Source organism: Quercus lobata, chromosome 5 (genome assembly GCF_001633185.2).
Source record: "Quercus lobata isolate SW786 chromosome 5, ValleyOak3.0 Primary Assembly, whole genome shotgun sequence".
NCBI classification, from domain to species: domain Eukaryota; kingdom Viridiplantae; phylum Streptophyta; class Magnoliopsida; order Fagales; family Fagaceae; genus Quercus; species Quercus lobata.
Genome location: NC_044908.1, coordinates 63,436,428 through 63,451,788, shown reverse-complemented (window position 1 = coordinate 63,451,788; position 15,361 = coordinate 63,436,428). Strand labels below are relative to the sequence as shown.

Below are 15,361 nucleotides of genomic sequence, written 5' to 3'. Positions count from 1 at the left end.
AAAGAATGGGTTGTACAAGCATGGACCCTTCCCAAGAGCCTGTCAAATCAGTGGGTTTTGAGGAAAAGTTGAAAGAGATAGATCAGGCAATTTTTGGGGAATTGGAACCAACGGGGCATTGGGGAAAATTTTCAAAATTTAGCAGTGGTTTCAGATTTCAAACGTCAACAAAAAGCTGTTAACCAAGTGACAGGAGAAGGAAATGGGTCGGAGAGGAGGCAAGAGGCATTGGAAGAAAAGAGGGAGGAAAAACTTGACCTCTTCAAGCTAAAAGATGGCCAATTGGGTTTGGGCCTAGGAAATAATGTAACTAGAAACACAAGGCCCAATCTCTCAAAGGTAAAACAAATTATTAGAACTAAAGATTTGTTGGGCCTAAAAAAGGGGCAAGGGCCAAGAAAGGTGCAGATAGAGAATATGGGGGTGGAGTTTCCAACTAAAGGGGCCAAGATAGAAATAGGGGCAAAAAAAGGTATGTGCAAAAACGAAATAAGGGCCCTAAAGATATCAGAGACCATAATAGACAGTATTAAGGAAGAAGGAACTAAACGAAGAGCAGAAATTCTTTTAGCTGAATTGGATCCTAATCAGGAGTACGAGAAGAGAAGAAATTTAATGAGGAGGCAAAGTTTTTGGGGGAGGTTATGGCACAACAACTGGGATCGGTGGTGGTTGTTTTACAACCCTATCGGAATCAATGAGTCTTTTAAGTTGGAACTATCAAGAGCTTGAGAACCTTTGGACAGTTCAGGTACTTAAAAGGGCAGTAAAAATTGAAGAGCCCGATTTAGTCTTCTTGATGGAGACAAAACTTCTAGAAGATGCAATGAAAGGAAAAAAGTATGAGGTGGGATTCACACAAGGATTGATTGTTCCAAGTGATGGTAAAAGCGAAGGGTTAGCACTACTATGGAAGCAGGACTTAAATGTCTCAGTCAAAGGCTACTCTAGATGGTATATTGATGCTATTGTGGATACAAAATCAGATGTGGGAACATGGAGGTTTACGGGGTTCTATGACCAGCCAGGGACAAGCAAAAGGTATGAATCATGGGCTCAATTAAAAGAGTTAAGCCAGAAATGCAATATGCCTTGGACGTGTGGGTGATTTCAATGAGGTGTTAAAAAGCTATGAAAAGTTTGGTGGGACAGAGAGACCAGCCTGGCAAATTAGAAGCTTCAAAGAGACGTTGGATGCTTGTGGCTTATGTGATCTGGGTTATATTGGGCAATGGTACACGTGGAGTGTGACTAGACAAGACCACGGACATATCCAAGAAAGGATGGACAGAGCAATAGCAAATATGGAATGGAAATTAAGATTCCCCATGGCGCGAGTATACCACATCTCTTCATCAGTCTCAGATCACTGCTTAATTTCAGTGAGGCAAAATGGTAACTCAATTAGGCAGAAAAGAAAGAAAAAATATTCCAGTTTGAATCCATGTGGATTAGAGATCCAAGGTGTGAAGAAATAGTTCGAGGAGCTTGGGAAGAGGGGCTTTAAGTTGGAGATTCTTTTGTGTTGAACAAATGCCTGGAAGCTTGTCGTGTGGCTCTAACTGATTAGAACAATGATGAATTTGGCCATGTTGGTAAACAATTGGCTAAAGCCCAGAACTAATTGCAAAGAGCTAAAGAACTATCTAAAGATAGCAAGGAGATAAAGAAGATGAAAATGGAAGTGAATAATAAGTGGCTGGAGGCAGAAGCAACCATGTGGCACCAACGTTCCCACATTTGTTGGCTCCAAGGAGGGGATAGAAACACTCGGTTCCTCCATGAAAATGCCTTAAACAGAAAACATCGGAATTCTATATGGGGGATCATTGATGAAGGGGGGCAGTGGCAAGAAGACCCTCAGGTGGTGGGAGAAACAATAGTAAAATATTACCATTAGTTGTTCACTACGAATCATTCGAGCCCATGTGAAGAGCTTTTAGATGCGGTGCAAACTAGGGTCACAGAGACAATGAATGAAGTCCTCACAAGGGAATTCCAAGCTTATGAAGTCAAGCAAGATTTGGATCAAATGCACCCCTTCAGGGCACCTGGGCCAGACGATATCTCCCCTCTCTTTTATCAATATTTTTGGCCCATTGTCGGGGATTGTGTGACTAAAATAGTTTTAAAATTTCTTAGCTCTAATATTACAACAACACCAACCCCCCCCCCCCCCCCCCCCCAACAAAAAAAAAATTTAATGACACCCACATAGTTCTAATTCCAAAAGTTAAAAGCCCTAATAGAGTAACATACTACCACCCTATTAGTCTTTGTAACGTTGTGTATAAGCTAGCTGCAAAAATTCTTGCTAATCGCCTAAAGGCCATCCTATTTTGAGTGTTCTTGCGATGTGCATGTGTGGAGTGTTGGTTGAGACTAAGTCAGGGGCTTAATGCCATCACAGCAGAAAATTTAAAAGAAAAATTGACCCTGTGACAGTGTGTGACTAAATCGTGGGTGTAAGTCTTTTTTTTTTTTTGGTAATAACGGTAGATGTGTTTTTATTTTTTTAATCAATATGGCAGATGTGTTTTTACAAAGAAATGTGTGTTTGTTTTAATTTTTTTTTTTTTAAATGGATAAAGCAATTTGAAAACCATTATGAGAGTGGTCATGTTTTGCAAACAGTGTTTTAATGGGAGTTAAAGATGTATCCACTTATCTAAAAAAAAAAAAAAAGTGTATATATCTATTTAGTTTAGTTTAGTTTTTTATAACTATTTTTTTTATATTGATATTTATTTTTGTTTTTGGATAAACGTGGGATTTTTTTTAAAATAATAATAAAGTATTAGAAATGGAGGTTTTTTATAGGAAAAAAAATCAGAAGCGTGGGTTGTTTTAACATATTTTTCTATTTAAAAAAAAAAAAAAACAATAAACGTATAGTTGCTTTGAAGAAGTGGATTAGTGGAAGAATACTCCTATTTTGTAAGCAACATTTTAGTGCAACTTAGACATGTATTTTTACCATACTATTTTTTAGTTTTGTTTCTAATTAAACTTAGGGGTGTCAGGGTATTTTAGAACCAAAAAAAAAAAAAAAAAAATCAAGTTCAAACAAAAGAAACCTCTTAAATAGTAGTATAAATAATAATATCGTGTTGTCAAAAAACAAAAGAAAAAAACCAAACCGTGTGTGGTAATGTTGTTCTAGTAACATTATCTATATTTTTTGGAAATATGTGTGGATAAAAAAGTGTATAAAAATATATATAATATTGTTTAAAAACTGAAAACATATACCAAACGGGCCCTTAAGTTTTAGTTTCAAAATATGTTTTAGTTTCAATATTAAACGACGACGTTTCGTATTTCTCTTTGAACGGCACCGTATTTGTTCTCATCTCAGATTCTCAGTCTCACCGGGAAAAATTTTCCTCTCATAGACTCTCACGGAATCCTTAATCTCAGCCAGTCAGTCTCTCTCTCTCATCTCTGTTTCTCCACCGTCGGCTCTGCCACTATGTACTTCTCCGTCATTGAACGTTTCCTTCTGGTTCTTATTTTCTTGTAATTTTCAGGGGTAATTTAAGAGTTTCAGCAAATCCCAAAGGCTCAAATATTTCATAGGTATTTTCTCATACTGTCTTTATTTGATTTGATTTTGTTTTTAGGGTTATTTATTTATTTAGTTTTCAGTACACCCTATTGTGTCAAACTCTCATGCCTCGCCGATGCTGAGTTTACTTTTGTCTTGAAAGGCATGCCTGGGCATGGCCGTGTAAAAGCCAAGAATGAAATATAGTTGATTTCTCTGTTATTACACTCTTTAGTGTCACTGAAGTATCTCTCTCTGTGTGTGCATATATCATTGTAGTATCTATATGTATCAATATGTATATTTTTGATAATTCTGGACCTGCATTCTTTGGTTGATTATGGTCTATTGTGTAGATTCCAAATTTGTAGTAGTTCCTATTAATTTGACTAAATATTCTGTTATATTTTCTGAAGCATTAGTATGGGACTGACGCTATATGTCAATGATTTTCAGGAGTCCTTAATGGCAGATTCGGCTGAAAACCAACAGCCTGAACAAGGTATAATTATTCTGTTGTAATCCCTTCTCTTTCTTTGTATATTCACCATTGGAATACCATTCTTACCTTTTTGTTTTTGTCTAATCTTTTTGTCTTTTCAGTCTGCAACTTTTTCAGAAAGCCGTCGAGGAATAAAAACATCAGAAAACGAACAGTTGATGAAGATGAAGATGAAGATGAAGATTCAAAAACCGAAGGCTCATTCTTACACAGTCAAAAGAAAACCATAAAGCCTGACAATAAGCTGTATTTTTCGACTAGATCCTCTAAGAACACAACGTCTATTGAAGCAAAGGAAGAATCCGAGAAGCCAATTTTTCAGTTTGATTCTTCAAAGGAAATTCAAGTTGAACATGATAGCAGAGCGACAGCAATGCTAGAAACTGAGACCGATTTCTCAAGAGATGCTCGTGCATTGCGTGAGAGATCTCTTAAGCAAGCAGAGGAGGCTTTGAAGGGGAAAGGAAAAAGCTCCGGGGATGAAAAGTTGTATAGAGGCATTAATGGATATACCGATTACAAGGCTGGTTTCCGAAGAGAGCAAACAGTTGCTAGTGAGAAAGCTGGCGGGGCACATGGGCCTCTGAGGGCTTCTGCTCACATAAGAGTTTCAGTGAGATTTGATTATCAACCGGACATATGTAAGGATTACAAAGAGACTGGTTACTGTGGGTATGGAGATTCTTGTAAGTTTATGCATGATCGAGGGGATTATAAGTCTGGATGGCAAATGGAGAAGGAGTGGGATGAAGCAGAGAAAGTAAGGAAGAGAAATCTAGCTTTGGGATTAGATGATGAGGATGATGGTGGTGTAGACCCTGGTGAGGATGATGATGATGATGATGATTCGTTGCCCTTTGCATGTTTCATTTGCAGGCAGCCATTTGTTGATGCTGTTGTAACCAAGTGCAAGCACTATTTCTGTGAGCATTGCGCATTAAAGGTATCCCTTCTATACCAACTTAAATTATGGAGCATAATCAGTCTACTGTTTGTGGATTTATGATGGATTTTTTTACATTTGTTTGATGAGGAAAATTAGATCAGGCATTTAAAAAAATTAACCTGTTTAGATTTTGAAGAGTGAAGCTAGCAATGGATTAAATTTCAAACTTGTAGTGTATGAGATATATGACAAAGTGTAGGCTTGTTATAGAAAGGTTTATTACCAGTGCCGTCCCCTCCCCAATACTAGTAGTACATACTTACAGACTTATGTACATATGTAAACTAGTTCAATTTTTAGATGAGGAGCTCTGCCATGCAAATTAATGATACAATCAAATGCTATGAGTGAATTTTTCAGCAAGATGCTGACAGATGGGTTTTTAATACATAACAAAGAAAACTTAGAGTTGGTTTAAGTTTGAGATAAAATTCAGGTGTCATAATTATTCTCAGAGTTTTAATGGTTGCATTTCTGTCAAGACATATTTTGCCTAGGTCTGGAAGTGGGTTCTTATAATGGGCTTAGGGTTTGTGCATGGATCAAACACATAAGGTTGTTATATGGGTGTAAATAACTTGATGATTAGGGTTCATAAACTTATTTCTCAGTAAAGTCTTTCAAAACATGTGTTTTCTGTATAAGTAGTTTGAAGTCCTATTTATTAGAGAACTGAGTTGTGTAGGAATTATACTTAAAAAGTAATAATTCAAGAGAAAAAAAATATAATACATCTATCAATTATCAATTATATCATGTGCATATGTAATAAAAATCAACAATAAAATGTGAGAAATTTACATACTAAATTATATTATTCAAGGACCTCACAAGTAATTAGGATACTCTCTCCAGCTGGTCAGGATTAATAAGAGCTTTTTTTCCTCTTCTCACACTCCTTGCAAGTGTGGCCTTGACAATATTTATAATATTCAGAAGGACATAACCAGCCATAAAATCCTTTCTATTGTAATAATAATTCATGTAACAGATATGTTACATTCATTAATAAACAACTTCATTAATTAGATTTATTAATGAATAAGTTCATTAACGTGTTGTTACTTTTGGAACTCCATACTAACACATGGATTCATCTATCATTCATATCCAGAATCACTATAATGACAGCACCTCTTATAGGAGGCCAAGTTACTGGCAATGACACGAAAGATTTATTAAGGCCAACACTCAACGTGCATGAATCTCATTATGGAAGGACTTCCGAGATTATTATGCACTAACCATCGAAAGACTAGCCCTTATTGTCTTTCATAGTCTGAGCAATTTTAACTTGCACCTCCTTTCCATCATGGTCCAACAATGTACTTATCAGAATAGGCTACATCATGATGGATATAGTCAGGTCAAGGACTATAATGAAATGATTCATAATCTTAGTTTACAATATCAAGTAGACATATTCCAATATCTTACATCATAAAAATATTACAAAATTTCACAAGAAATTTTGAATAATTAATTATTGATAATAGAGACATCATAAAATATCATGTTTGGCCACATTATTCTAACAAGTTGTACTTTTTTTTCTTTGTGGTTTCAATTTTGAGCCAATTACTTGTTAAATTTAAGCCAACTGTTGAGTCTGCAATTTTAGGCATTCAATCCAGGTGTATGTTGGGTCCAACAAATCAATGTAGTCATCAGATCCAGGATTTCCTTTTGATTGATGCCATAAAATCTTCCATTATGAAGTTTCTAGCAAGATTGATTATGCAGCTGATGACACGAGCTTTCAACAAATTGCATTGTCAAAACAACTCTGTTAAAAATATATATCATGTTTTTCTTTTTTCTTTTTTTTTTTGCTTTTGTTCTGTGCTTAAGCATGGCCAAAGGTTTCCTACAAAATATGTCAGTCTGATTTCATTGTTGCCCATCTCTCCTTTATTTGTAAGTGTATTCTAACTAGATGTTCTTCTCTTTTTCAGCATCATGCAAAGAATAAGAAATGCTTTGTTTGCAACAAACCTACTCTTGGCATTTTCAATACAGCTTATGAGATACGCAAAAGGATTGCTGTGGAGGGTAAATAATAGTTGCTTGGTTGTTCATTGTGCTCTTTGGTTTGTAACTTGTTGGAATGAATTTTTTTGTTTTGTTTTGTTTTTGTTAGCATTGAAAGAGGAAGTTTCCTTATCAGCCTCTCTTTTTCCTAGAATGTCTGGTAAAATTCTCTTTAACTAGATATCTTACTGAAGGAAAGCAATTTAAGTATGGAGTACTATTGTAGGTTTCTGCAGAATTTAATTAGTATTGGGTATCTAAGAAAGCAAACAGATTTGCTCAGTTTAAGCCTATTTGGAACAATTTGTTTAATTAGGTGGAGATTGTTTCATACTTTGGCCAAGGGACACAGGTCATGACTTTGAAGTTTCTTTTTTGTTTTTGTTTTCTATGATCCTAATTTATACGTCTTAACCTGATATGTAAGAAATTTTATGATATTTCATATTATTAGCTTTAATAAGTAAATAGACTTCACATATTAGTCATTCTCTTTTATTGGGGGATTATTGGAAAATTACCTTTTAAATATTTTCTGGTGAGACAAATAAAGTTTCAGTTTTCTGCTTTTGCTAATTGGGTGTTCAAATGATCACAAAGGAGGAAGGCTTGGAGCTCTATGTAGACATGGTACTTGGCAGGGCTGTTTATGATGTGTGCACCCAGATGTGTCACAGGGGAAATATGTTTGGTTTCCTTCTCCTCTACAATGTGGAGACGCGAAGAGGCTGAGTTAACGTGGTATATCTAGTTTTTTGAAGATGGAAGATTGTGTGATAAGCACATAACATGACATACATGAGCAATGGGTTCCTGCCTCTGCTGTGATATGTGAGCTTGCACTTTGGGCACTGAGTGTTGCTGAGACCATGGTTGTTTGATGTCAGAAGAGCACATTTTGCTTGGTGGGTTAGAATTCATTGGTGAAAGGTTCCGGTGGCAACAGGCCTGCATTTAGGATGTCAAGTGTTCCTATTGATGATATGAAATATTTTGAAGGGTAGGGAGGTGGAAGATGCAATTGGAAGGGATAGGAGAGAACAGCGGACATTGGCAGAATTTGAGACATAGGTTTAGTGGACACTCATTGGCTGATCCTGATGAGCTTTGTGACCCTGGTGAGCATTTGACTTTTATTTTCTCTTGCAATTATTAATTTCTTTCTTTTTTGGGTGAGTGCCATATTTACTATCATTTATATTACTGTCGAAAGGAGTTCTCTCTATGAATTGTACAATTAAATAGCTGGTTCCAGTTTTGGCCTCTTTTCACATTGTTTGACTTCTGTTTTTTTTAGTGTTTTCATGTAGTTGAACCAAATTCAAATGGTGCTACCCCATCCTCAGTTGTATATGCCATTTGTATTGAAATGCTTCTATATTCTGATGTTGAATTAATTGAGTTAAGTAAAGGTGGAGGGTGAGGTCAACCAATGGGATGCTGTGTAATTGGCAATAAAAAAATCACTTTTTTTGGATTATGGCTTAAGGATTATATTGAATAGTGTCTTAATGGTTGATAAGCAAATAGTTCTTTATCTGGATCAGCTAGGCAGCCATTTACTTTGATTTGACAAAGTATGTCAACTGAAAAGGTAGCTTAGCTTTGTCAAGTGCAAAATTTTTCTGGTTGAAACTCGGAGGATTGAGTAGTTGAATTGTTGGGACATGAGCTGATTGTATTAGGCCTACGTTTTAGAAAACCTTTTTTATGAGATGATGGGAATGTAGGCCTCTGGCTTTTGCCTTTTGTTCTTTATTGGAGTATCTGCCACTGTAGACATTTTGTTGTTTCATTTTTCATTTACCAGAGATAAATTTATAGAATATACATCCCTGGTTTAAGTATAAACATAGAATTCAATGAGGTTGTGCTCAAGAATGGTCTTTTACTCATAATATGCTTCACTATACATACTTATAATCTTGTCATCATGATTTGTAGATTCTTCCTGATATTTTGAATTAATCTTGCTTTGTAAACGTTTTTAAGTTCGAGTATCTGTTATAGATCAATATGAATTGGATGTGTACCTAAGGATGACTTTTAATTTCTTCTCTTGTATGATGTTTTATATATCTATTTTGTAATTGGACCTGATTGGCAATCTAGATTTGAGGATCCCAAATTCTCTAAAGGCACTGCTTATACGCAATCTTTCAAGCTTTGGACATCATGCAATCCACTTGCATTGGCATTCAGTTTATGGATGCATGGTTATAATTTAATCAGGATTTGTTCTTTAGGTTGCATACCATATTTCAAAATCTGAGATTTGCCCATTTATGTTCTAAGATTGGTTTTCGTTGGACTATGGTTTGGTATGGCAAAGCCTAGGCGCATCTGCCTTATTTTCCATTGATGTTGCTGCAGTTAGTGGGTTTTATGTTGATTGGGAACATAGCGGTACTCCTAAATGAATTTTTAAGGTGATCAACACATGTTCAAGGGGATGTGGTTTTTCACAACCTAAATTAAATTTAACGTGATTAATATTTCACATGAACAAGATTCGTGTGGCAAAACCATGTAAACTGCTAAATTCTTAAAACTTCTATGATGCATCATAGGTACTTGAGAATGTTTTGTCAACTTATATACTAATCATGAGTTAACACATAAACATGAGATGGATTTGAGCGTGAAAAGGGGTTTGTTATTAATGTGTATTAAGAGTATAAAATAGATATAATTTAGATTTTTAAAATATGTAATAATGTTTTTTTATTAAAGTTGTAAACTTGAGCTATAACCAATTTTGTAACTAAATTTTGTCCATCATATATTATCACTTCTGAGTTTAATAATTTTGAATGTGTATTTTTTAAACAAATGTTAATTTGATTTATTTAGTTACTTTTGTTAAATATTATTACATAATTAATAATTGAATTGGTAATTAATTATATATATTCCGAACTTATAATAAATATACCTATAATTTTTTTATAATTTTATTAGATGTTTTAGAATCTTAGGATATATAATATGATATGATATACAATACCAAAAAAAAAAAAAAAAAAATCAATTCACAACACGATTCAAGTTTTGACAACTATGATAATGTGTGTGTAAGCTCAACTCATGGGGAAGGCAGTTTGAAATGTGGTTTTAATAGCCATAATTGCCTCCTAATTAATTTCAACAAATAAAAACCCAAGCTTTCATTTCAATTCAGTTCAATATAAAACCAAATGACCATTTTGAATTTTGAGGGCTTTCTTCTTTGGTGAATTGGAGCGATGGGACAATCTTGGGTGGTGTTGCATTCTTCTGAAGAGGATCCAAAAATCAAAGGTCCAAGAGAAAGAGGCCCCACTATTACTATTAATGCCTCCATTTGTTAGCATTTTAACATTTCTTGATGAGATTATTAAAAAAAAAAATTTTCCAAAGATAGTTAAAAACTTAAAATTAAGTGCCATGTTTTAATAGGCACCAAAATCTCTAAGGTGCCTAATACCTTACCCGCGCATAACCAAATCACTGATTTTGTAATTTGAATTCTTTATTTAAGACATGATTTTATCAAAGCTTACCTTAGTACCCTCACAATTTACGTTTAAGGTTAAAATCGATTATACATAAGTGACCAATAACACATTAAAAATTTGGATGAGTGGTTGTAATTCTATTTGCTTAATTTACAATCCATGCAATTTCAATTACCTAAATTATCTAATACATGCAAAGTGCACAGGTAGGGAAGGTATCCACAATATCAAGTATTGCACTGCCCATTCTAAATACCAAACGAGCAGTTACCTCAAAGAGATCTTGCCTATTTATTAGCCTGTATAGCTCATAGTCCCATTGAGTGAGTTAGTGAGAAATGTAAGAATGATGTAGTCCTTCATTTAATGTTGGTGGGATGGTCTAAAGTCTAATCCACTTTAGTCATACAAGGCTAATTTTGTGTTGCCTATGTGCATAACTCACCAATCCTGTGAATTCTCATATTTCTGCCGAATTCATTCTCCGTATATGCCATTTCATCTATAGGATAAATAGTGAAAAAGATAGGAAAATGTCAAAATAAAGTTCCAATAGTAAATAAATTGTGATCAAGCGTATGATTTCACATCAATATTATGAAGCTATAAGCCTATAGCTTCCTAAAGAAGAAAATTTTCATTGTTGGTTGAAATCATGATACAAGACAAGACAAATATCTCAGTATTTACACACATGACATCACATATTACCATTTGCAAAAGGTGAAAGCCAGTCAAGCATAAAGAGTTTGAATTTGAAGTGCCTTAGATAGCAAAGGCAGTGTCCCTGAGTGACTGCAACAAAGACAAATATTTTCACCTTCCATCTCCAATTATGCCACCAAGCATGGTTTCAGTAACATTTACAGGAGAAGGCAATGGATCACCAAGTTGGCTAAAATTAGTGTTATCCCCATGATGCTTTCGATCTTCTTCACTCAAAAAGTTGCTTGTTATATCTTTGAAATTCCAATCAGTTAAATAACTCGGCTTTGATGTAACAATGCCTATCTCAATATCTCCTGCAAGCATGGCCACAACACGGGACATTGGTGGCCGCATGTTTGGTGATGCTTGTGTGCACAACAAAGACACCGCTATGACTCGAGCAGCTTCACTTTCATCAAATTCTGATAATGTGGGATCTACCAGCCTTAAACTCTCATTATTTTCATGTAGTGTCCATGCCTGGTGATTCATGACAAGGAGAGCAAATAAGAATTTTGTTTTTAATGCAATAAATTAAGGAATGGAAAAAGAGAGAAAAACTTCCTTTCACATACCCATTCAAGGAGATAAATTTTTTGTGTGTCCAAACTATTGTCTGAGTTTGGTCTCCCACTAAGGATCTCCAAAGCAAGAACACCAAAACCAAAAACATCAGCTTTCTCAGTCAGGTGCCCACGCATCGCATATTCTGGTGCCAAATAGCCTCTGCAAGATTTAAAATTAAAATAATAGTTTATCAAAACCATCAGTGTATTTGATCAGGTTCAATTTCCATAGATGACATAATTATCAATAATGGAAAAAAAAAAAAAAAAAAAAAACACTTTCCAATAGCATCCTTAAGTTTATAATAGTTAATCATTCTTCTACTCTAATAATTACTGATTGATTTTAAGATACTTATATAAAGATCTATATCTTATATTGCATAATGCACCTTGATTCAATATAAAAAAAAACTATTAAAGACAAAATGGCTTTGAGAAAGTGGATAAGGAGTTTACATAGTCCCTGCAACTCGGGTGCTGATATGGGTTTTAGTGTCATCATAAAGCTTTGCCAATCCAAAATCTGATATTTTCGGGCATAGTTCTCCATCAATCAAAATATTGCTAGCCTTCACATCTCGATGTACAATCCTTGGCCTTGACTCCTCATGGAGATAAGCAAGTCCTCTTGCAGTTCCCAAGCAAACACTGAAGCGAGTAGGCCAATCAAGACACAACTTACTTTTTCCTGCATTAATAGTGGCTCCCATCCAATTATGTATTGGGGTGAAAAAAACATATTTTCATATGAGATTTGGGCTACTTCAAAATATTTGGCAACAGACCAAAACATGATTCACAATGCTTAATAATATAACAATAATATCACCTTAGTCCCAAAACTTGGGGATTGGTTATGAATCCCCCACAAATTAATCAGGATCATACACATGTATTCTTTTCTGCCTTTTTATCTTATCCAAAATCATATTCTTTGTTACTTCCTTAATTGACATGGTTCTTTTACTACTTCAAGTATTGTTAATGAGAATATTAATCACATTCCTCTACACATAATCAAACCATTTCAAGTGACTCCCTCTCATCTTTTCATCAATTATTTCCATCTCTAAGTAAATTTCTTCATTTTGAATACCATTTTTCTTTGTATTTCTACTTATCCATTTTAATATTCTCATTTTATGAACATGTTATTTCTTAAGATCCTAACATTTAGTATCATGGATCATAGTTTGTCTATGAATAGTTTAATAAAAATTTTCCTTAACTTTATAAGTACTCTAAGATCACACAATTTTCCTAATGCACTTCTCCACTTCCTTCACCTTGCTCTCATATATCCTATGATTCACATCTCCTTCAAACTCTCCACCCATATGAATTCTTAATCTAATAAATAAAAAGCACTAACTATATATTTGGTATCTCTTTACCCTCAAGTCTTACAACTCTTGATCTTTATTTATATTGGTACCAAGCTAACATTCTATATATTTTACTTTAGTTTTACTTAGTTAAAATCCTTTATATTCTAAAACATCTCTTTAAATTTCTATTTGATATTGACTCTACATTTAGTTCTTACACTAAAACTATATCATTCGCCAAAGCATAAATTAGAGGACTTCATATTGAATTGATCTAGTGAACTCATCCGTAGCCAACACAAAGAGATATAGATTTAATGTTGATCCTTGATGCAAACCTATAGTGATATGAAACTTACTTGTGATGCCTTCCCTTGTTCTCATACTAGTTAAGTAAACTATCTTATGATTTCACTAAGTCAATTAAAAACCATATAGGAATCTTTACGGACTTCTCTATATTTTTCCATTGGATGTCTAACTAAGAAAATAGCTTACATAGTAAACCAACCTGGCAGAAAACCAAAGTGGTTCTCTGATATTATTTTTCGTGTCTTAATCTATATTCAATTGCTCTCTCTCAAAATTTTCATAACAACCAAAAGGAATGATTTGAGTATAAACTATGGTCCTACCAAATAGTGCCTGATCAAGGCTTCCGTTTTCAAGATATTCATAAACAAGAAGGTGCCTATCTCCCTCAACGCAGCATCCATATAATTTCACAAGATTGCGATGTTGCACAGCCGATATGGTAGAAATTTCAGTTATGAATTGACCCCTCCCTTGGTGAGATGCTACTGATAATTGCTTCACGGCTACAATCCTCCCATCAACTAGTGTGCCCTGTGAAGTTGTACAAATCAGTGACATGAAAAGTGAAATTCAGGGTTTTCTTGGTTCAACAATAGGAATGTTGGTATGTTCCCTTGAATGTTGCACTACTCCTTTATACTTTTAATCAACTCTGACTTTAGCTAAAATGTTTAAGATAAACAATTAAAAACAATTTTCACGAAAAAGGTCCTACCAAGTGCACAAATCCCCCACATTTTCAGCCTATGGAAACATTAATATTTTATTTTAAATGTAATTACTTTCTTAAAAGTATATTTTAGTTGTTTTTAGTACCATTTAGTTGAAAATTTTTCTGACCTAATTTTGCCATCAAACTTAATGTTAATTAATTATCCAACATTACATATAATAATGTACTTTACCTTGAAAACAGGTCCAAATCCCCCCTCCCCTAACTTATTTGAAGGGTTGAAGTTGTCAGTCGCACTTCTCAGCTCAGCATAACTGAAAGTGTTTGGTCGGAGGCCTATTCCAAGAAGCTCTGCACATTCAAGCAAGAGAGGGTCTAGATAACTGATTTAAACTCTTCATTATTGTCATAGTTATATATTTGAAGATCTTTTTTTTTTGGGTAGTGGTGTCGGTAACATAGAAATTTCAGTTTATAGATATGCATTATGAAGAAATCTTGAGCCTGTCTCATATAATATGACCTGCCAAAACTATTTAGTCCAGACCTTTATTCCATTTCATGAAAAGGATCCATCTCATTAGAATTTTCCAACACCTATTCTAGGAATTTTCCATTTCAATAATAGTACTGATACTTTTCCAACACCTATTCTAGGATTTAGCCTTTTCAAATATCAGAGAGTAATTAGAATTTTAGTCAAAAGTGAGTGGTACATAGTCCATTAGTGTTTATTTCTTAGGCTGTATTTCACCAGTACCTCCACTACTGCTGTTATGTTCTTACCTTCCTCATTATAGTGCTGTGATTTTCTCTTCACATATAAAACAGCAAATATCAAAATCAAGCTCACGACTCCAACAGGGACTGCAATTCCTACAATCAAACCCAACCTGCTTTTCTTCCCTCGATTGCTTGGTGGAATCCCAGGAACATTGGATACAAAATCTGAGCAATTATTTATCAATAGTAATTAGCAGTAAATAATCATGTTAAAAACATCACAAATCAATTCATAAATCATATCATATACGTTACCTGAAACAACATGAATGGCTGAAATTAGTGGCCCATAATAACCTTGTACAGGTATGCAACAAGTTCCCTTACCAGCCCAAAATAGATGAATTTCAAGATAATTCTCTGACACATTAGCCTTAAAAATCTTCCGAATTGCTTTCTCCACCTCACCCGCCTCCTTTGATATGTCAAAGTCCTTCAATTCTAGACGACCCTAGAAAAGAA

At 34.5% G+C, this 15,361-nt stretch overlaps 2 protein-coding genes across 5 annotated transcripts in view; one reads left to right on the top strand and one right to left on the bottom strand.

The window, feature by feature from the left end:
• The first annotated feature begins 3,324 nt into the window (after positions 1-3,324).
• LOC115991602 (zinc finger CCCH domain-containing protein 1-like) lies at positions 3,325-8,437 on the top strand. Of its 3 annotated transcripts, none has more exons than XR_004092235.1 (6): positions 3,325-3,579; positions 4,004-4,049; positions 4,151-4,992; positions 6,951-7,047; positions 7,627-8,144; positions 8,337-8,437. XR_004092235.1 is itself a non-coding variant. In XM_031115422.1 (5 exons), the coding sequence occupies exons 2-5, from the start codon at positions 4,013-4,015 to the stop codon at positions 7,677-7,679; spliced, it is 1,029 nt and encodes a 342-aa protein (XP_030971282.1). In that variant the 5' UTR covers positions 3,325-3,579; positions 4,004-4,012; the 3' UTR covers positions 7,680-8,437. The 3 variants fall into 3 exon arrangements, 1 of the variants encoding a protein (XP_030971282.1); XR_004092234.1 differs by having other exon boundaries at positions 8,324-8,437; XM_031115422.1 differs by having other exon boundaries at positions 7,627-8,437.
• Positions 8,438-11,122: 2,685 nt separating this feature from the next.
• The window catches only part of LOC115991598 (probable LRR receptor-like serine/threonine-protein kinase At1g56130), a 65,066-nt gene continuing 60,827 nt past the window's right edge, over positions 11,123-15,361 (bottom strand). For both annotated transcript variants that reach the window (XM_031115415.1, XM_031115416.1), the window contains 7 exons: positions 15,155-15,350; positions 14,903-15,064; positions 14,349-14,467; positions 13,764-13,974; positions 12,257-12,488; positions 11,807-11,957; positions 11,123-11,711 (listed from right to left, as the gene is read on the bottom strand). In XM_031115415.1, the coding sequence (XP_030971275.1) occupies positions 11,340-11,711; positions 11,807-11,957; positions 12,257-12,488; positions 13,764-13,974; positions 14,349-14,467; positions 14,903-15,064; positions 15,155-15,350 (1,443 nt within the window). In that variant the 3' untranslated portion in view covers positions 11,123-11,339. The remainder of the gene's footprint in view (positions 11,712-11,806; positions 11,958-12,256; positions 12,489-13,763; positions 13,975-14,348; positions 14,468-14,902; positions 15,065-15,154; positions 15,351-15,361) is intronic.